We start from the raw sequence: 22257 nt of genomic DNA, 5'->3' as shown, positions 1-22257 counted from the left end.
AAATGTCACAAGTGGGATCCTTCCAAGGAGCTCTGCATTTTTTTAAAATGTCCCAAAAGGCAGAACAAGTTTCAATTCTCCAAGGAAGGAAGGCTCCTCTGGGAAGTGTGAGGGGTCAAGGTGGGTACGTAGAAACAGATGGCCTTCTCTGGTCCCCTTATATCTCCCAGCATGGTGGCCATCAGCTTCACCTACCAACGTGGTTGGCCTGATCCTATTGCATGAGTTTTCCTCTGCAGTGATGTAGGGAGCAGTGGGGTGGTGTGGCTATGCCAGAGAGGCAGGGGATGTGATGCTGGCTTAAAGAGATGTGGTGTTCCACACAGAAGGACTATCCCAAAGTTTTTGCTGGTTCTATTTGCAATGGTGCGTTATCAGATAAGGACCACAAAATAAGAGGTTATCACAAATATGTGTTTGAGGATTATTCAATCCTTAGATTATAGACTCCTAGGGAAAGCTACTTCTTATTCTTTTCATCAATATGAGAGCATCAGAGACTTACAGTTAATGAAATACTCTCATTACATTTGGAAAATTCATCAATATATTTCTCTACTATACAGAGAACTGATATTCTGCCAGTACACTCTAATCCTGCTGCAAGTGTTTTTAAAATACTGAAACATTTACATAGTGTTTGGCAAACAATGACTTAACACCTCTCCTTGCAAGTGACCCTTCCCGCCACCTCCCTGCCATCCTAGAACACCAGCATGGCTCCAGGGCCTTGCCCACCACTGTGGACATGTGCATTCTGATTAACCAACATCCATACCAGTTATTAAGTGTTTTGAATATCCCTTCAGATTCCCTCATGACTACTTTATCCTTGCTATACAAACACTGACAATTTGGTGTATTTTAAGGATCAAATGATAATGTGATACCAGAGAATTGAAATGGAAAAAGAGTACCTTGGACTTAGGTAAAATCCCATTTCCAAATCTATGTTGAGGGTTTCTTCTGATATGCAGCAGGTATACTAATTTGAATGGCTAACATTCAAAGGGAAATAAACCATCCAAGTATCCATGTGCACAAATGCATATGTCAGTGCTATGGACTTCGTGTTTGTCCCCTCCACCACCAACAAATTCATATGTTGAAGTCCTAACCTCCAATGTGATGGTATTTGGGGATAGGACCTTTGGGAAAGTAGTTGAGGCTAGATGAGGTTATGAGGGTGGGGTCCTATGATGGAATTAGTGTCCTTATAAAAAGCAGGCACACACACTGAGGAAAGGCTATGCAGGACTGTGGCCAGAAGGTGGCCATCTGCAAACCAGCAAGAGCGCCTTCACTGGAAAATGAACTGGCCAGCACCTTGATCTTAGATTTCCAACCTCCAGAACTGTGAGGAATAAATGTTGGTTAAGCCACTCAGGCTATGGTACTTTGTTATGGCAGGCCAAGCTGACAATATAGTCATTGCATTAGGAAAATCTAGTATAATAATTTCTAGAACTCATAGTTAAGCCTACTCTAAAACAGTAGCAGATTAAAATAAAATCCTTCTATAAATTGAAAATAACACTTTTAATTTAATCTTATTCTTCTCAAGTTTCTTGTACATTGTTTACAGTATTTTGTTTTAACACATTTTTCTTAGTTTGTGAGACAAAACATTGTTCACATCATACAGATACCTCTGTACACCCTATTTCCTGTAATACCAGATGTCACCTGGTTTTTTTCTACCATCAGCATGATATTTGAAAATGAAATTTACTGAACCTGTTTTACTTTGTGTGACCAGGCTGTTTCGTCTTTAATTTTCTGTAAGTTCATTGGCGTAATGCCTTTCAGCCTGTGTACAAATTTCGTGAATACTGTACAGTTTGAAATGACTAAAAAGGTGAGTGGTTTTTACAAATGGATCTAGAATAATGCCAAATTTCTTAAAGTAATATTTGGTTTTTTTTTGTTTGTTTTTGAGACGGACTCTCGCTGTGTCGACCCAGGCTAGAGTGCAGTGGCATGATCCTGGCTCACTGCAACCTCCGCCTCCTGGGTTCAAGTGATTCTCCTGTCTCAGCCTCCCAGGTAGCTGGGACTACAGGCGCCCTTCACCAAACCTGGCTAATTTTTAAAATATTTTTAGTAGAGGCAGGGTTTCACTATGTTGACCAGGCTGGTCTTGAACTCCCGACCTCATGATCTGCCCTCCTCAGCCTCCCAAAGTGCTGGGGTTACAGGCATGAGCCACTGCGCCCGGTCCAAACTTCTTAAAGTATTATTTGTTAAAAAAAAAACACTTTAGAAATCTTTAAAGTACATATACACTTTAAAGTTAGATAATGAACTTGCAAGAATCACAAAGTGAGTTAGACTATTTCAGGATATACAAAAGTGATACACACTGAAGTTGCTTGGTTGGCAGGAAAGTCAGAGAATGAGGAAACCATTTCATCAGCCGCATGAACTAGATCACCCAGGAGGCAACAGCCATTCCATCAGTTCCTCTAGAGACTCAGCAACTGCTCTAGCAGCCATCCACTCAAAGAGCTGATCAATTCCTTTCACAGTTAAGTGAATATTAATTCTCTCCTGGTGTGTGGAGCTCTCATGTCAGGCCACCTTAGTGTCCGTTGGCCGAGCAAGAGGTGTCTGCTTAGGGCCCATTACTCACCAGTCATCCGTGACACAGCTACTAGGGTCATACAGTGCAAAACATGGTAACCCTTTTTCCCAACTTGCCCTAATTAGGTGGCAGAAACTTTCCCTAACACACTATAATTAAAGACAGCGTGGAGTGAGAGAGCAGCCGGCTAGAAGTCAGGAGAATAGGATGAGCGTTCTCATATTTGCTACTAAGTGGTAGGAGACAGATGAAGGACTGTCTTGGTTTTCTAAGTTTCGGATCCCCAAAAGCAAATCTGGAGACAAGGTTGTGGGTGCAAAAGGTGCGCCCACTTTTTATTTGGGAGGTGTTCTCAGGAAGTACAGGTGAGGTGTGAGGAAGTGGGACAGGGAAGGGAGGACAGCCCCTAGGGGGGATATTAATGATCAAGTTACTGCTGAGGAAAACTGAGGCTCCGTTCCTTTAAGAGATGTATAGAGTGCATTCAGAAACATCTCCCTGAAGGGTGAGGAAGCTGGGGTATTTATCTCCCAAATCCTTGGGGGGGTCCAGAGCTGGGCATTAATTCCTGGGTACTTCTAGTACATCCAGGACAAGAATGCCCTCTGTACTGGCACCATCGGCTCCAACCTCAGGGGTAGTCCACAGGGAGGTGGGTGGAACACGTTGGCTACAAGGCTTAGCTTGCGTGGGCTGTTTTTGTTCTCACTACTCTAGCTCTAGAAAGATCTAGCCTCTCTAGATCTCAGAGGTGGAGATAGTTGGGAAGGAGTAAGAGAAGGAGAAGAGTGAATCCAGCCTTTGAACCTTTACTACAACAATTGATAATGTTTTAGGAAGTCCCCAAATTGGATTTCATTAGAATGTCCAGTAATAGAAACGATTGTAAAATAGATGTGGGATCCACACGATGAGCCACTCTGCAGCCACCCATATTTCAGAATTATTTTCAATGGCATGGAGACAATTGAAGAAAGAAAAAAAAAAACAGAAAAAGTAAGCACATGGGGGACTGGGGGCCCCTGATGAGGCCTCAGTCCTTTCTCACTCTGATGAGTTTGTGGATCCTTCTAGGTGTGAGCAATAAATTGATGTTCGGGAGAAGTCGTACAGGTCTTTGAAGCTCAACATGGTATCTCCCACAAAGGACCCAAATGCTTGTCTCACTCTCCAAACATGTGCCTTTATGTTTGGAAAAAAAGACAAGTTCTGAGCCAACAAGGTAGGTTATGACTCAGTCCTTGAAATTCTTGGATCTCAGCAGCAACCCTCAGCCACACTTTCCAAGTGTCTGGCTAAAAGCAATCTGAGCCCAGAAGTTGCTGCATTTATGAATCTGGAGAGAAATTCTGGCTCCTGCCTCAACTTCTCCATAAAATAAAATAAGTCAGAAGCAATGACCCGATGCCAGCCTGTCGGCTTAGAGTTAAGGCCACAAAAGCCTTTATCATTTTTCCTAAGAAGGTTCTTTCGGTAGTACAGTAACCATGACCTTTCATTGTCAGATCAAACTAAGCCAAGGTGTAAATAAAACAATTGTACTCTCCCAGATTTATAGATGAATGTTTTAACAGAATTCCCAGCCCATTTACATTTAGAAACGTAGATACTTTTCACGCCCGTGGCCTGGTAAGATTTTATTTTTTAATGTTATCAAGAGAGCCTGTGATGTGAGGCTTAGTAAGAGAGAGGGAGGCAAGATCAGAATAAAATCAGAAGGATGGAGGTCAAGGATACTGAAACAACCAAGTCACAGACAACTGAAAATAAGAGCAGATTTGCCTTTGTTTACATTGCCAAATGGGAAAAATTAACTTGATTGAAAGGGTAATTAAGCATTTCTTTTTCCATCATGGTCCAAACCGGCTTCATATCCAGCTGTTCTGTTTTCCATTGTGATGATTCTTTGTCGAGTCGCTGACTTAAAGACGGCCAGGGTGACACTGGTGCACACCTTAGTGCTTCCCTTACTATCAACCTTTATTTTGTAAGTGCATGGTAAAAATCTAAGTGAGAACTGCCCAACTCAGGTAGGTGGATAATGAGGGAAGAGTGGGAACATTTACAAAGAAGTGTTGCTGGAACAAAGAGATAATTTGAGCAGATCAGATTAGCTTTGTAAGGTATCTTGAAGAGATTATCCAGCTCAACACCTTTAGTTCCTAGGTGCAGAAACTGAGCTTATATAAAGTGCATGAATTTCCCTACAGTTACGAAGCTTGTAGCTCTAAATTCTGAATCACAACCCCATGATTGAATCTCTCATTTGCTCATATTTTCAATAACAACTTGAGAAGAATATCACCTTCAGTGTAAGAATGAGCTGTTTCACACAAGTTTATTGTTTGAAATGTGTGTTTTGTAATAGAAATCAAATTCATTATGCATTATGGTAGTTTTCCTAGCCATGTCGCAAAGACTGTTAGCACAGGGTGATGATCCCCAAAATCTGAAGCCCTTCTGGGCCCAAGCATTTCAGATAAGGAATATCAACCTGTCCCTGAATTCCATAACTCTGGGAATGATTGGTCACCTTTTAATGGAGGTTAATGAGACCATAATGAAGACAAATGACCAACTACAGCTCATTTGGGTCTCCTGATGCCCTGAGCATTGTCCTGTCTATGGGCCCTGTTACTTTTCAGGTAAATATAGTTCAGCCTTGTTTATCCAGCTTCACTGGGACCAAGCCCAGTTCAGATCATCAGCATCAGAATAGTCTGGGAATGTGTTGCAGGATAGTTTTTTCCTATATAAAAGAATAGCCGCCGCAAAGTTTCAGTAAGAACATTATCGACTGGGGAGACTCTCATTTATTTAGAAAAGCACCTGGTTCAGATGGAGGAAAAATTACTTTGTCCTAATTGCTTCACATAATAAGCCAGAGATTCTAACCAGCAGGCCAGGATAAATGTTTTGCATGGTATAATCAAATCAGTTAACAAGAATCAAATAAAATCCAGGTGATGGTGTTTCTGTGCAATTTTTGCATCAAGCTCTGGTACTCATGTGTAGACATTTACGCATTACAGAGAAAGACTATTTTATGTTTCGGTTTTTGTGTATAGCAATTTTTTTTGTTCAGACCCATTAGAACTTCTATACCAAAATGACCTCCTATCATCACTCTGAATAATAGTCAGGGGCTTCCTCTCTTACTCGGTGCATTTTTTAGACCACGTAGCTTGAATAGTTATCTTCAAAGACAGTTAATCATGCAGTCAGTTTTATACTTTATAATCACCTCTAATTTTGATGCAACATGGTTTTTTGCCAGTTGGATTATCCCTCTCATTTATTTAACACATCTCTATATTTGTTGGCTATTTTCTCAAATCACATCTACCTTAAGAATTCAAGATTTGCCATCATTGATTAATTCATGGAGCAGGAATCAAGCTCAGTAGCTAATTTCTCAAAATGGTCTGGAAAATCTTTTGTAAAATGGCAGTATCACTGGCATTGAGGTACACATTTTAAATTATTTTTAACCTTGGTGGGTTCATAGAGCTAATATGGTGGATGCTATCTTCTGCCAGAAATACAAACATATACACACATTTTGCATATCTTTTCAAAAGGATTGGTAGACACATATAGCATACCCAGGGATCCCTGAGGGTTAAGAACTTTTGTTCTAAAGGGACATCTTAGATAGAGATAGTATTTATTTTCACTTACAGTTAAGATATTTTTGTTAAAAATTCAATAGTTTCATCATCTTTCGCCACAGCTTAAATCCATACATGTAATATTCCATGTAGATATGTGTAATTAACTGCATTGAAAGTGACCTACTTTTCAGAATTTCTGTTTTATGAGGTTTTTCATTTTATTTTAATCTATTTTAAATATTCCTTTAAACCTTTTCAACTTTCTAAGTGAGGGCTTTTTCTTTTTTAATTTATGAAAGTGTTTCTTTTTTATTCTGGTTAATCTTAAAAGCACATCTATCTACAGCCCTTTGGCTTGAATATTTGATTTAATATTTGCATTTGAAAAAATTCTTTAAATATGACATTGACCTTAAAGATTTTGAAAGTCAGAAGCTACATATAAATTTAATTCCAGTTCTCTGTTATTAAAATAACATTGACTGAATCTCAGAATTAGGTGATAACTATTTTACACGTTTTTGAACATTACCAAATGATAACTTTTAGAATTAAATAAAATGCAAATCCAAGGGGCTGCAAGAGTTTACTATATGCAACTACATTTTTCGTGTAGTTTACAGAACTTACATAGAAATAATAAGTTATTTTAGTGGCCATATACACTGGTGTCTTAGTCCAGGCTCCTACAACAAAATAGCATTAACTGGGTGGCTTATAGGCAACAGCAATTCATTTCTTACAGTTCTGGAGACTGGGAAGTCAAAGATCAAGGCACCAGAGGATTCAGTATCTGGTGAGAACTCACTTTCTGGTTCATAGATGGTGCCTTCTAACTGTGTCCTCACATAGTGGAAAGGGTAAGGGGACTCTCTGGGACCTTTTTAAATCTTTTTCTTAAGGGTACTAATCTCATTCATGAAGGCTCCACTTTTATGATCTAATCACCTTCCTAAGGCCCCACCCCCTAATGCCATCACCTTGGCAGTTAGAATTTCAGCTTAGGAATTTTAGGGGGACACAAATATTCAGATCATGAATATATATATTTTCTTTCTCCATCATTATGAGTAAGGATTTCATGTACCTATCCAGTGCAGCTTTCATCACCCCCTAAGCAGAAAAGCTGCACTACCACTTCAAACCTACAACTAAATGTAATGTAATGAAATCCATGATGTAAAAGATACAGAATCAAATCTAAGCCTGCTAAAGGTTATGAGACTAGAAATTCTGAGATCCCTATAAATAAAGTAACTTTGGTGGAAACCATCTTCCATAGGTACCTGCTTATTTGTGAATATTGTCATGAGGTTATATAGTACTTTTCCTCCTACTTTATTGATGTGTGTGGAGGTAGAACCATTTCTGGAGAAAAGTCTCACATACATGACAGTGAGCTTGTGGGTTTGGTGGTGGGTCATGCTGATATGAAATCCTTGTCATCACATAAAGACATGTATATTTGTGTGCACACATCGAATATACTAAAACGGCATTTTTCTAAAATGCATATTCTTTCATATATTTTATTTCTAAAGTCAGGACTTCTCTTAGAACTGATAATGTGTTATACTACATAAAATAATAGTGCAAAGAACAACTGATGGTATCTTGGATGCAATGAAATGCATTATATGGAAACATATCAGAAGGTGCCTCAATAATGTTAAAGCAACTCCCCAAGAATATTGAAATTACAAAGATAATTTATTTGCTAAAGACACAGATTTTGGTGATAAAACAGATACAGTCTGGTGAGTAATTTTTCAAATGCTTTCACCCATCTTATGTAACTCATTAGATCATAAACTTGTAAACTCAATGTAAATCACCATTGAAGAGACATTTCTTATGTGATATTTGGTGCAGAATCATAATGTTTATGTCACATTATGATTAACAACAATGAATTATTGTTCAGTGTAAATGAATAAATTTTAACTAAATACAAAATCTTGGATAATTCTATAACATTGATGTTGAGAGAAATTAATGTTGGACAAGACAAAATATCAAATAATATCATTTTTAGTAAACAACTAAAACTAAAACACTTTCAAATTTAAAATTTAGCCTGATCTATATAATACCTTTTTAAATCATTGTATATTTTTAGTGTTCATGTGAGAAAAATATTCAAAAATTTTTTTTCAATTGGCATCTTAGCTCCGAAATTAAAAGAGCATTTTTTAATGGGAGCTGGTTTAAAACAATTTGACATAAGTTACATAACAGTTTGGCAAATGTGTCTGTGCTCAGTTTTGCTTCCAAATTTGGACTTTCAGACTTATTGTCAGTCTCAGAAAGAAATAAGAAGCAGTGCAGATAATTAAACATTTGCCTTGGGGGAATTATTTGCAGTTAATTAAAGCCACACACTTCGGGTATATATTAATACTTGCTTCACTGGTTATTAAATTTGAATCATATGTTAACTACCCAGGTTTCTCACTTGTCCATCAAATGTTGCTTGTGGCAGGTTCAAGAAACAAACTTTCTCATAATATTCCAAACCATGTTGTTTAAAGCTATCTCCTAATTTTGAGAGGAAATGAGTGGAGAGAGACAGAGGGAGGGAGGAAAAGGAAACAAACAAAGAATAGTTTGTTTTAGACTCCATCTGATTCAGCTCTGTTAGGGAGTTAAAACTCAACCAAGAGACACAAATTCAGTAGAGAATCCATTTGTAAGTAATCAAGGTGTTGGTGTACCACCCCCAGCTTTCTCCATGGCCACATGCTTACAGGATTAGCTTATGACTTTTAGATATCTTTGGATTGCTTTCCTTACAGCAGCATGAAAAATATCTACTAGACTATAAGCTCCATGAGGGCAGAGATTTGGTGTTTTGTTTCCTGTTGGCTCCCCACCATCAAGTTTAGTGAGGTGTGATGGCTCACACCTATAATCCCAGCACTTTGGGAGAATGAGGCAGGAGGATCCTTTGAGGCCAGGAGTTCAAGACCAGTTTGGGCAAAATTACAAAATCCTGCCTATACAAAAAATTAGAAAACTAAGTGGGCATGGTGGCCTATGCCTATGGTCCTAGCTACTACAGAGGCTGGAACAGGAGGATCACTTCAGCCCAGAAGTTTGAGGTTGCAGTGAGCTACAGTTGCAGCACTGCATCCAGCCTGGGTAACAGAGACTCTTTCTAAAAAAAGTGTCTGGCATATACTTGGCCATTATTAAATGTTTGGAAAATGAATGAGAGATCTACTTGCTGTCTTCCTGTTGATCCATTCACAGGATCATTCCAATGCTTTTTTAAACAGCCTCCAGGGAGACCTAAATATTCAGCAAGGAGCCCTTTGTAGTTTTGCAATAGCCCATAGTCACGGAATCCTTTTAGCCATGTTTTTTTCCTGTAACCACATCCTATAACAAAAAAATAATAATAATAAGTGTACAATGATTCCATGTTTAAATGTGCTAAACGAGGGAGGGAATGACCTTGCAGAGACCAGAAGGTCTGCATTCCTTCTATGCTATTGTTCTACTGTTATGGTTTCCGAGGAAGATGAACTTAATTACCACTGGATTTCAAGGTTCTGTATCTGACTTTTTCAAGGACTCAAGACTCCCATAGGTGAGCAACCACAGTAATGGAAGCATTAAGAACATTAAAATTAGATAGTCCTTTAATCTTCTCTATTTTGCCTTCCTTTTATATCCTTTCCTACAGTTCTAAGACATTCCCTGATGCAAAAAGATTGCTTTTATTTTCTTATTTGTTGCAAAAAGATATCCCAGCTAGCTACACCTCTGCCTTTGTAAGCTTTGAGCAGATATCTCACATAGTACGGGGGCGGGGCGGGGGGGTGGGGAGGCGCCTATTTATTGGCAAACATATGTATTTGCGGTTATTTTTTAAAGTAGTAAATTCTATTTTTCCTCAAACATAAGTCTATCATGTTAGTGCTGAAAGCTGCTCTATTTCCAATTTTAAAATGCTGACTAAAGGTTTTGCTTGGTGGTTGTTAGATTCTGCAAAGGATGACAATATTACAAAAGGCGGCGAAGTGACAGATCATTCTGTGTGTGACCAAGATCATCCTGATGGTAAGTTGTGAAATCCTTTATTAGCTTTTCTTTTCTTCTGCTGTGAAATAGGAAAAAAAACCCCACAGACTTGAATTTTTCTGGAAAAATATTGAATTCCAATAACACTTTATTAGCACTGAATACCAGTTGATCAGTAGCTGCCATCTTTAGATGACACTTTTGCTTTCCAGAATCCTCATCACTCATTACTTTTGTGCCAGGCTGGCTTCATTTATTTTGTTTATTGTTACTTGCCTGAATTCTATAAGCACTGGGTTTGCAAACACTGAGATGAATGTGTTATAACAATGAGAATAAATATTTCATTGAAAAACATGGAGAATACATGCAGGGGATTAAATCCACATATTCTTGGGATATTAAGAAGGGAATATAGAACAAACAGAAATGAAACAATCTTTAGAAAAATAACAGAAAAAAAATGTCCTGATGTAAACCAGTTCTTCCACCCAAAACATGACAGTACACATTATATTTATAGGCAAAGGAAAAACTCATAACAGACATCTGCATAGCTTCATGGAATTTCTGAAGATAAATGATAAAGGCTTTTTAAGCATAGTCAAAATCAGGTAGTAATTAAAACCACCAGAATCAGATTAGCCTTAACTTTCTTCTTCCACAACCCTAAAAGCTAGAAGAAAATAGAGTCACAGTTTCCAGAGCTCTAAAGGGCACAGTTTCCATATTTAATGAAGTCGTTATTTATACATGAAGTCAGAGCAATATTTTCTCAGGAATACAAAGATTAAGAAAATATGCCACCTTGTTATCCTTTCTGAATAAACTAACAGAAGGCCTGAGCAAAAACAATAAATATAGAAAGGAAGACAAAACTCAAGACTGAGGAAGGCACATTTGAAAGGGACTATATGGTAAGAGACTAATTAAATGTATGAAAATGTTGACATAATTATGTTCTATCAAATAATTTTGAAATAACTATTCAAAATTAGGATCAAAATGCCTTACCTAAATATATGTCTTTAACTTTGAAATGTATAGTATGTGTTGTTTGAAAATGAGAAAAAGGAGAGACTAACATTCAATAATGAAAGTCTAACTTAGACCATTTCTCCTACTGAAGACAACTAACAAAAAATACATATATTTATGTATTATATATTATACATATACATATGGAGAGAAAGAGACTATTTAAAGGCATCAGTGAGCTAATAAGATACTGAAGAACTGTAAAGCTAAGTTCTGGGAAGCAATGAATCTCCAGATATGTTAGCCCAGAATTTGAAACTCTTTTTACCTTAGGGCATTTGCTGATTCTACAGAAGGTGTCTGGAGCTCCGTTGCTGAAAAAGGCTATGGCTCCTGATCAACTCTCTGTTTTGGGGTTGAAACCCCAAAGATATGTATCCTAGCAGGAAGAATGAATGAGCAGTAGATTGGCCTTGGACTGCTGCCCAGCTTCAAATCATCTCAATCCCCACATTAATTAAGACCAGCCCAGATTGCTAGTCCCCTTAGGCATCTAAGAAAAGCAAATGTAAAATATTTACCAGGAGTGAAAAAGAGTGTTATAGGCTTCAAATCATTTATGTAAATAATTTGCAAAATATCATGTCCTGCACACACATAAAAAATACCCCCAAAAATGAGGGAAAAGGGGTAACATGAAAAACAAAACAATAAGGCAAGAGAAGTAAGTTCATATGAGCTGAAAATATTAGAGTTATAAACACAAAGTATAAGATAATTATGCTGAGTATGTATAAGGAGATAAAGATAAGATTGGAAATTTTAGCTGAGAACTAGGAATTCAAAACAAAATAAATTTTGCAATAAAAGAGTCTAGAAGTAAATGATGCTGTAACTGAAATTAAGAATTCAATGAATGAATTTATGATTGAACAACATATTAGACACAGCTGAAAGAAGATTCCTGAACTAGAAGTTAGGTCAGAATGTACCCAAAATAAACAAAAATAGTAGGGGAAAAAGGATGGCAAACACTAAAGAAAGGGAAAAAGATATTAAGGATCTTATGACAAAGTCTATCACAAGTACAGTTGGAGTCCCAGACAGGAAGGAGGGAGACAATTGGGCAGAAGCAATAGTTGAAGAATGTGGTGAGAAATTTCCCATGTTGATGAAGGACATCAGAGCCAAATGTTCCAAAAGCCCTTTGAACTCCAAGCAGAATAAATATAAATAAATAAATCCACAACCAGGCCCATCATAGTAAATAAATAAATAATATACAGAAATATAAATATTACAAATAATATAAATAAATAAATCCACAACAAGACCCATCATAGTAAAATTCCTGAAAACCAAAGAGAAACAAAACATCTAAAATCTATCTTCAAGCTCTTGGACTGATAGCTGACTTTTCAATATGGATAATGAAAATAAGAAGATAATACAACAAAGTAGCTGTGAACCAAGAATTCTAAACCCAGGGGAATAGTATGTTTCAAAAATAAAGGTAAATGAAGGACATTTTGGACCAAAAAGAAAGGCACAGTTCATCACCAGAGAATTCTGGTGTTCTGCAAGTAGAAAGCTATTAATCCCAAACAGAAGGCCAAAGATAAAGGAAGGAATTAAGAGCAAGGTAAATGGTAATTATTGGATAAGTCTAGATAAATATTGATGGTATAAATCAATACTGACAGTAATGTCTTATGGAGTTAAGATATACATAACCTTAAAATATACCACAATAATGGCATTTATTGGAATGAGGTAAATTAATTTTAAGTGTTCAAATGTTTTTCCATTAAATGAAGAGTAAAAGTACCAATTAGTGTTGAAACTTTGTCTCAGTGGCCCCTGAGAGTTAGGAAATGAGGTGAGCCCTGTAATTGCCCAGCTGGCTGCCTGGAGAGTTTCCAGGCTGTGGTGCAGAGAGGAGGAACCCAGAGGGAGCCCAGCAAACTCTCCACATTGAGGAGACAGAGGTGAGAGTCCTGGGAGGCCAAGGTAGCTAATGTTTGCAAGGTAGCTTTCTACAGAGAAGAGAGCTCCACAGAGGGAATGCTCAGAGGTCTACAGAAGGAACCCCTCAGTCTTCAACTGGGTAGGAACACTAAAAAAGATCTGAGAGAGTAATACCTGGAGCTTATGCAGGGCTAGAAGAAGTGCCTGTTCACACCAGCCAGGCTGGAAAGCCTAAACATTCATAAAGAACTCAGAAGGTTTTTGCCTTAGTAGTGGAGCAAAACAGGCAATAGACTAACTGCTTCTCCTGTCCTCCCCAGTAGAGCTTAAAAGTGAGACTTGAAAGGATCAGAATATCTCTTGAGTAACTTAACTGCATTTTAGAATGACGCTCAAAAATATTTATAAAAATTATAAATATATCTCATACCCAATAAAGTAAAATCAACAAAATTACCAGGCATGCAAAGAAGTATTGCAAGACAACTCTCCATGAGTCTTTCATATTTCTGCATATTTTTTGAGCAGAGGCACTGCTTCTGTCTTTGAAAAGGATCATGTTTCTCTTCAAATTAAAGAGCATACATACTTATTGTGCATTTTAAAAGGTTGAGAGAGTCTTGAGATTCTCTGATACGGTTTGGTTGTCTCCCCACCCAAATCTCATCTTGAATTGTAGCTCCCATAATCCACACGTGTTGTGGGAGGGACCCTGTGGGGGGTAATTGAATCACGGGGGTGGGCTTTCCCATGCTGTTCTCATGATAGTGAAGAAGCCTCACGAGATATGATAGTTTCATAAAGGGGAGTTTCCCTTCACACACTCTCTTGCCTGCCACCATGTAAGACATGCAGTTGCACCTCCCTTGCCTTCCACTATGATTATGAGGCCTCCCTAGCCATATGGAACTGTGAGTCCATTAAACTTCTTTTCTTTATAAATTACCCAGTCTTGGGTATTTCTTCATAGAAGCATGAAAATAGACTAATACATTCTCTAAGTTCAAGATTCCTCCCCTATGATATCACCCACTGAGTGTGCAGGAATCAGCTGGTCCACCTATGGCACCATGTGGGAATCAGGACTCAGAGAACAGACACTAATACTCTGGTTTCTGTGATTTCTCTGAATAATAAACTGTTCTTTTTTTTTTTTTTTTTTTGAGACAGAGTCTCGCTCTGTCACCCAGGCTGGAGTGCAGTGGCCGGATCTCAGCTCACTGCAAGCTCCGCCTCCCGGGTTTACACCATTCTCCGGCCTCAGCCTCCCGAGTAGCTGGGACTACAGGCGCCCGCCACCTCGCCCGGCTAGTTTTTTGTATTTCTTAATAGAGACGGGGTTTCACCGTGTTAGCCAGGATGGTCTCGATCTCCTGACCTCGTGATCCGCCTGTCTCGGCCTCCCAAAGTGCTGGGATTACAGGCTTGAGCCACCGCGCCCGGCCTAAACTGTTCTTTATCTTTGACCCAGAAGTCTTTGTCTTCTGTCAGCATCCATGGAATTGTGGCTCAAGCAGGGTAAAATCTCAGAGTCTTCATAGTTCTTGACAGGAATCAGGAAAGTATGACGCACAGGAAAAGAAAAGTCCATAAATGGAACTCAACTCATAAATGATGCAGATGATAGAGTTAATATGAAAGGGCATGTTAAAAGTTGTTATAACTGTATTCCATGTACTTACGAAGTTAAAATTAGGACTGACCATGTTAATTCGAGACAAATAAGTTATAGAAAGATCCAAATTGAATTTCAAGGAATTCAAAACACAGTGCCTGAATTAAAAATTATACTTGATGAGAACAGTGGCAGATTAGATACTATAGAAGAAAAGGTTAAGGAATTTGAACATGTAGCAATAGAAGCCATCCAAATAGAGTAAGTGACCAAGGGAAAAAAGAGCATCCATGAGCTATGAGACATCTTGAAGGGTGGTTGTAATTACAATGTACATGAATGTGAATCTCTGAGGGTGAATGTGGGAGGAAGGGACAGAAAAAATATTTGAAGTAAAGGTGATTAAAAATGTGTCAGTGTGGTCGGGAGCAAGATGGCCGAATAGGAACAGCTCCAGTCTCCAACTCCCAGCGCGAGCGACACAGAAGACCGGTGATTTCTGCATTTTCAACTGAGGTACTGGGTTCATCTCACTGGGGAGTGCCGGACGATCGGTGCTGGTCAGCTGCTGCAGCCCGACCAGCGAGAGCTGAAGCAGGGCGAGGCATTGCCTCACCTGGGAAGCGCAAGGGGGAAGGGAATCCCTTTTCCTAGCCAGGGGAACTGAGACACACAACACCTGGAAAATCGGGTAACTCCCACCCCAATACTGCGCTTTAAGCAAACAGGCACACCAGGAGATCATATCCCACACCTGGCCGGGAGGGTCCCACACCCCCGGAGCCTCCCTCATTGCTAGCACAGCAGTCTGTGATCTACCGGCAAGGCAGCACCAAGGCTGGGGGAGGGGCGCCCGCCATTGCTGAGGCTTAAGTTGGTAAACAAAGCTGCTGGGAAGCTCGAAGTGGGTGGAGCTCACAGCAGCTCAAGGAAACCTGCCTGTCTCTGTAAACTCCACCTCTGGGGACAGGGCAATAACAAACACAGCCGAAACCTCTGCAGACGCAAACGACTCTGTCTGACAGCTTTGAAGAGAGCAGTGGATCTCCCAACACGGAGGCTGAGATCGGAGAAGGGACAGACTCCCTGCTCAAGTGGGTCCCTGACCCCTGAGTAGCCTAACTGGGAGACATCCCCCACTAGGGGCAGTCTGACACCCCACACCTCACAGGGTGGAGTACACCCCTGAGAGGAAGCTTCCAAAGCAAGAATCAGACAGGTACACTCGCTGTTCAGAAATATTCTATCTTCTGCAGCCTCTGCTGCTGATACCCAGGCAAACTGGGTCTGGAGTGGACCTCAAGCAATCTCCAACAGACCTACAGCTGAGGGTCCTGACTGTTAGAAGGAAAACTATCAAACAGGAAGGACACCTACACCAAAACCCCATCAGTACATCACCATCATCAAAGACCAGAGGCAGATAAAACCACAAAGATGGGGAAAAAGCAGGGCAGAAAAGCTGGAAATTCAAAAAATAAGAGCGCATCTCCCCCGGCAAAGGAGCGCAGCTCATCGCCAGCAACGGATCAAAGCTGGACGGAGAATGACTTTGACGAGATGAGAGAAGAAGGCTTCAGTCCATCAAATTTCTCAGAGCTAAAGGAGGAATTACGTACCCAGCGCAAAGAAACTAAAAATCTTGAAAAAAAAGTGGAAGAATTGATGGCTAGAGTAATTAATGCAGAGAAGTTCATAAACGAAATGAAAGAGATGAAAACCATGACACGAGAAATACGTGACAAATGCACAAGCTTCAGTAACCAACTCGATCAACTGGAAGAAAGAGTATCAGCGATTGAGGATCAAATGAATGAAATGAAGCGAGAAGAGAAACCAAAAGAACAAAGAAGAAAAAGAAATGAACAAAGCCTGCAAGAAGTATGGGATTATGTAAAAAGACCAAATCTACGTCTGATTGGGGTGCCTGAAAGTGAGGGGGAAAATGGAACCAAGTTGGAAAACACTCTTCAGGATATCATCCAGGAGAACTTCCCCAACCTAGTAGGGCAGGCCAACATTCAAATCCAGGAAATACAGAGAACGCCACAAAGATACTCCTCGAGAAGAGCAACTCCAAGACACATAATTGCCAGATTCACCAAAGTTGAAATGAAGGAAAAAATCTTAAGGGCAGCCAGAGAGAAAAGTCGGGTTACCCACAAAGGGAAGCCCATCAGACTAACAGCAGATCTCTCGGCAGAAACTCTCCAAGCCAGAAGAGAGTGGGGGCCAATATTCAACATTCTTAAAGAAAAGAATTTTAAACCCAGAATTTCATATCCAGCCAAACTAAGTTTCATAAGTGAAGGAGAAATAAAATCCTTTACAGATAAGCAAATGCTTAGAGATTTTGTCACCACTAGGCCTGCCTTACAAGAGACCCTGAAGGAAGCACTCAACATGGAAAGGAACAACCGGTACCAGCCATTGCAAAAACATGCCAAAATGTAAAGACCATCGAGGCTAGGAAGAAACTGCATCAACTAACGAGCAAAATAACCAGTTAATATCAAAATGGCAGGATCAAGTTCACACATAACAATCTTAACCTTAAATGTAAATGGACTAAATGCTCCAATTAAAAGACACAGACTGGCAAACTGGATAAAGAGTCAAGACCCATCAGTCTGCTGTATACAGGAGACCCATCTCACACGCAGAGACATACATAGGCTCAAAATAAAGGGATGGAGGAAGATTTACCAAGCAAATGGAGAACAAAAAAAAGCGGGGGTTGCAATACTAGTCTCTGATAAAACAGACTTTAAACCATCAAAGATCAAAAGAGACAAAGAAGGCCATTACATAATGGTAAAGGGATCAATTCAACAGGAAGAGCTAACTATCCTAAATATATATGCACCCAATACAGGAGCACCCAGATTCATAAAGCAAGTCCTTAGAGACTTACAAAGAGACTTAGACTCCCATACAATAATAATGGGAGACTTCAACACTCCACTGTCAACATTAGACAGATCAACGAGACAGAAAGTTAACAAGGATATCCAGGAATTGAACTCATCTCTGCAGCATGCAGACCTAATAGACATCTATAGAACTCTCCACCCCAAATCAACAGAATATACATTCTTCTCAGCACCACATCGTACTTACTCCAAAATCGACCACGTAATTGGAAGTAAAGCACTCCTCAGCAAATGTACAAGAACAGAAATTATAACAAACTGTCTCTCAGACCACAGTGCAATCAAACTAGAACTCAGGACTAAGAAACTCAATCAAAACCGCTCAACTACATGGAAACTGAACAACCTGCTCCTGAATGACTACTGGGTACATAACGAAATGAAGGCAGAAATAAAGATGTTCTTTGAAACCAATGAGAACAAAGATACAACATACCAGAATCTCTGGGACACATTTAAAGCAGTGTGTAGAGGGAAATTTATAGCACTAAATGCCCACAAGAGAAAGCAGGAAAGATCTAAAATTGACACTCTAACATCGCAATTAAAAGAACTAGAGAAGCAAGAGCAAACACATTCAAAAGCTAGCAGAAGGCAAGAAATAACTAAAATCAGAGCAGAACTGAAGGAGATAGAGACACAAAAAACTCTCCAAAAAATCAATGAATCCAGGAGTTGGTTTTTTGAAAAGATCAACAAAATTGACAGCCCACTAGCCAGACTAATAAAGAAGAAAAGAGAGAAGAATCAAATCGACGCAATTAAAAATGATAAAGGGGATATCACCACCGACCCCACAGAAATACAAACTACCATCAGAGAATACTATAAAGATCTCTACGCAAATAAACTGGAAAATCTAGAAGAAATGGATAATTTCCTGGACACTTACACTCTTCCAAGACTAAACCAGGAAGAAGTTGAATCCCTGAATAGACCAATAGTAGGCTCTGAAATTGAGGCAATAATTAATAGCCTACCAACCAAAAAAAGTCCAGGACCAGATGGATTCACAGCTGAATTCTACCAGAGGTACAAGGAGGAGTTGGTACCATTCCTTCTGAAACTATTCCAATCAATAGAAAAAGAGGGAATCCTCCCTAACTCATTTTATGAGGCCAACATCATCCTGATACCAAAGCCTGGCAGAGACACAACAAAAAAAGAGAATTTTAGACCAATATCCCTGATGAACATCGATGCAAAAATCCTCAATAAAATACTGGCAAACCGGATTCAGCAACACATCAAAAAGCTTATCCACCATGATCAAGTGGGCTTCATCCCTGGGATGCAAGGCTGCTTCAACATTCGCAAATCAATAAACATAATCCAGCATATAAACAGAACCAAAGACAAGAACCACATGATTATCTCAATAGATGCAGAAAAGGCTTTTGACAAAATTCAACAGCCCTTCATGCTAAAAACGCTCAATAAATTCGGTATTGATGGAACGTACCTCAAAATAATAAGAGCTATTTATGACAAACCCACAGCCAATATCATACTGAATGGGCAAAAACTGGAAAAATTCCCTTTGAAAACTGGCACAAGACAGGGATGCCCTCTCTCACCACTCCTATTCAACATAGTGCTGGAAGTTCTGGCTAGGGCAATTAGGCAAGAGAAAGAAATCAAGGGTATTCAGTTAGGAAAAGAAGAAGTCAAACTGTCCCTGTTTGCAGATGACATGATTGTATATTTAGAAAACCCCATTGTCTCAGCCCAAAATCTCCTTAAGCTGATAAGCAACTTCAGCAAAGTCTCAGGATACAAAATTAATGTGCAAAAATCATAAGCATTCTTATACACCAGTAACAGACAAACAGAGAGCCAAATCAGGAATGAACTTCCATTCACAATTGCTTCAAAGAGAATAAAATACCTAGGAATCCAACTTACAAGGGATGTAAAGGACCTCTTCAAGGAGAACTACAAACCACTGCTCAGTGAAATCAAAGAGGACACAAACAAATGGAAGAACATACCATGCTCATGGATAGGAAGAATCAATATCGTGAAAATGGCCATACTGCCCAAGGTAATTTATAGATTCAATGCCATCCCCATCAAGCTACCAACGAGTTTCTTCACAGAATTGGAAAAAACTGCTTTAAAGTTCATATGGAACCAAAAAAGAGCCCGCATTGCCAAGACAATCCTAAGTCAAAAGAACAAAGCTGGAGGCATCACGCTACCTGACTTCAAACTATACTACAAGGCTACAGTAACCAAAACAGCATGGTACTGGTACCAAAACAGAGATATAGACCAATGGAACAGAACAGAGCCCTCAGAAATAATACCACACATCTACAGCCATCTGATCTTTGACAAACCTGAGAGAAACAAGAAATGGGGAAAAGATTCCCTATTTAATAAATGGTGCTGGGAAAATTGGCTAGCCGTAAGTAGAAAGCTGAAACTGGATCCTTTCCTTACTCCTTATACGAAAATTAATTCAAGATGGATTAGAGACTTAAATGTTAGACCTAATACCATAAAAATCCTAGAGGAAAACCTAGGTAGTACCATTCAGGACATAGGCATGGGCAAAGACTTCATGTCTAAAACACCAAAAGCAACGGCAGCAAAAGCCAAAATTGACAAATGGGATCTCATTAAACTAAAGAGCTTCTGCACAGCAAAAGAAACTACCATCAGAGTGAACAGGCAACCTACAGAATGGGAGAAAATTTTTGCAATCTACTCATCTGACAAAGGGCTAATATCCAGAACCTACAAAGAACTCAAACAAATTTACAAGAAAAAAGCAAACAACCCCATCAAAAAGTGGGCAAAGGATATGAACAGACATTTCTCAAAAGAAGACATTCATACAGCCAACAGACACATGAAAAAATGCTCATCATCACTGGCCATCAGAGAAATGCAAATCAAAACCACAATGAGACACCATCTCACACCAGTTAGAATGGCGATCATTAAAAAGTTAGGAAACAACAGGTGCTGGAGAGGATGTGGAGAAATAGGAACACTTTTACACTGTTGGTGGGATTGTAAACTAGTTCAACCATTATGGAAAACAGTATGGCGATTCCTCAAGGATCTAGAACTAGATGTACCATATGACCCAGCCATCCCATTACTGGGTATATACCCAAAGGATTATAAATTATGCTGCTATAAAGACACATGCACATGTATGTTTATTGCAGCACTATTCACAATAGCAAAGACTTGGAATCAACCCAAATGTCCATCAGTGACAGATTGGATTAAGAAAATGTGGCACATATACACCATGGAATACTATGCAGCCATCAAAAAGGATGAGTTTGTGTCCTTTGTAGGGACATGGATGCAGCTGGAAACCATCATTCTTAGCAAACTATCACAAGAACAGAAAACCAAACACCGCATGTTTTCACTCATAGGTGGGAACTGAACAATGAGATCACTTGGACTCAGGAAGGGGAACATCACACACAGGGTCCTATCATGGGGAGGGGGGAGGGGGGAGGGATTGCATTGGGAGTTATACCTGATGTAAATGACGAGTTGATGGGTGCAGCACACCAACATGGCACAAGTATACATATGTAACAAACCTGCATGTTATGCACATGTACCCTACAACTTAAAGTATAATAATAATAAATAAATTAAAAAAAAAAAAATGTGTCAGTGTGATGAAATTATGAACCCACATATGCAAGAAGTTCTATGACCCCAAAGCATAAGAAACGTAATGAAAATTACACCTAAGCACATCATAATCAATTTGTTTGACACCAGCAACAAAGAGAAAAATCGCAAAAACAAGCAGAGGAAAATTACAAGTTACAGACAGAGGACAAAGATAAAGATAAATCAGGCCAGTCACAGTGACTCAGGCCTGTAATCCCAGCACTTTGGGAGGTTGAGATGGGCAGATCACTTGAAGTCAGGAGTTTGAGACCAGCCTGACCAACATGGTGAAACCCCATCTCTACTAAAAACACAAAAATTCGCAAGGCATGGTGACGGTGCCTATAATTCCAGCTACTCAGGAGGCTGAGTCAGGAGAATCACTTGAATCCAGGAGGTGGAGGTTGCAATGAGCGTCCTGAGCTGAGACAGCACCACTGCACTCCAACCTGAGTGACAGAGCAAGACTCTGTCAAAAAAGAAAAAAAAAAAGATAAATAAAAGGTCTCATTGGAAACTAGAAACTACAATGACATGCAAAAACATGATGAATCTCACAAATGTAATATTAAACTAGAGAAGGTATGAAAGCATATATTGTTTATTATATAATCTCATATATATCAAGTTCAAAAAGCAGGAAAAATATTAACATTTAGAAAGGCTTGTTTAGGTGACAAAACAATAAAGAAGACCTAGGTAATAATCACTATGGTAGGGTTTTGATTAAACTTTGGTGATTGGAGAGGAGATACTGCCTGGGAGGGGGCCATGAGGGAGCTGCCTGGCTAGATGGTTATCATAAAAATATATAGTTTTTGTATTTGTATTTGGTTATTTAATTGAGATCTCTATATTTTTGTGTGCTTTTCTATATGTATGTTG

The 22257-nt window shown here is 39.2% G+C and overlaps 1 protein-coding gene across 5 annotated transcripts in view; it reads left to right on the top strand.

Moving 5' to 3' along the window:
• The window catches only part of MACROD2 (mono-ADP ribosylhydrolase 2), a 2109916-nt gene that overhangs the window by 2010527 nt on the left and 77132 nt on the right, over positions 1-22257 (top strand). For all 5 annotated transcript variants that reach the window (XM_065522745.2, XM_045364082.2, XM_005568324.4 and 2 more), the window contains one exon: positions 10186-10263. In XM_065522745.2, coding sequence (XP_065378817.1) covers positions 10186-10263 — 78 coding nt within the window. The remainder of the gene's footprint in view (positions 1-10185; positions 10264-22257) is intronic.

This window comes from Macaca fascicularis, chromosome 10 (assembly GCF_037993035.2).
Source record: "Macaca fascicularis isolate 582-1 chromosome 10, T2T-MFA8v1.1".
In the NCBI taxonomy this organism is placed as follows: Eukaryota; Metazoa; Chordata; class Mammalia; order Primates; family Cercopithecidae; genus Macaca; species Macaca fascicularis.
The sequence above is the reverse complement of the archived record's forward strand: the minus strand, read 5'-3'. Positions and strand labels throughout refer to the sequence as shown.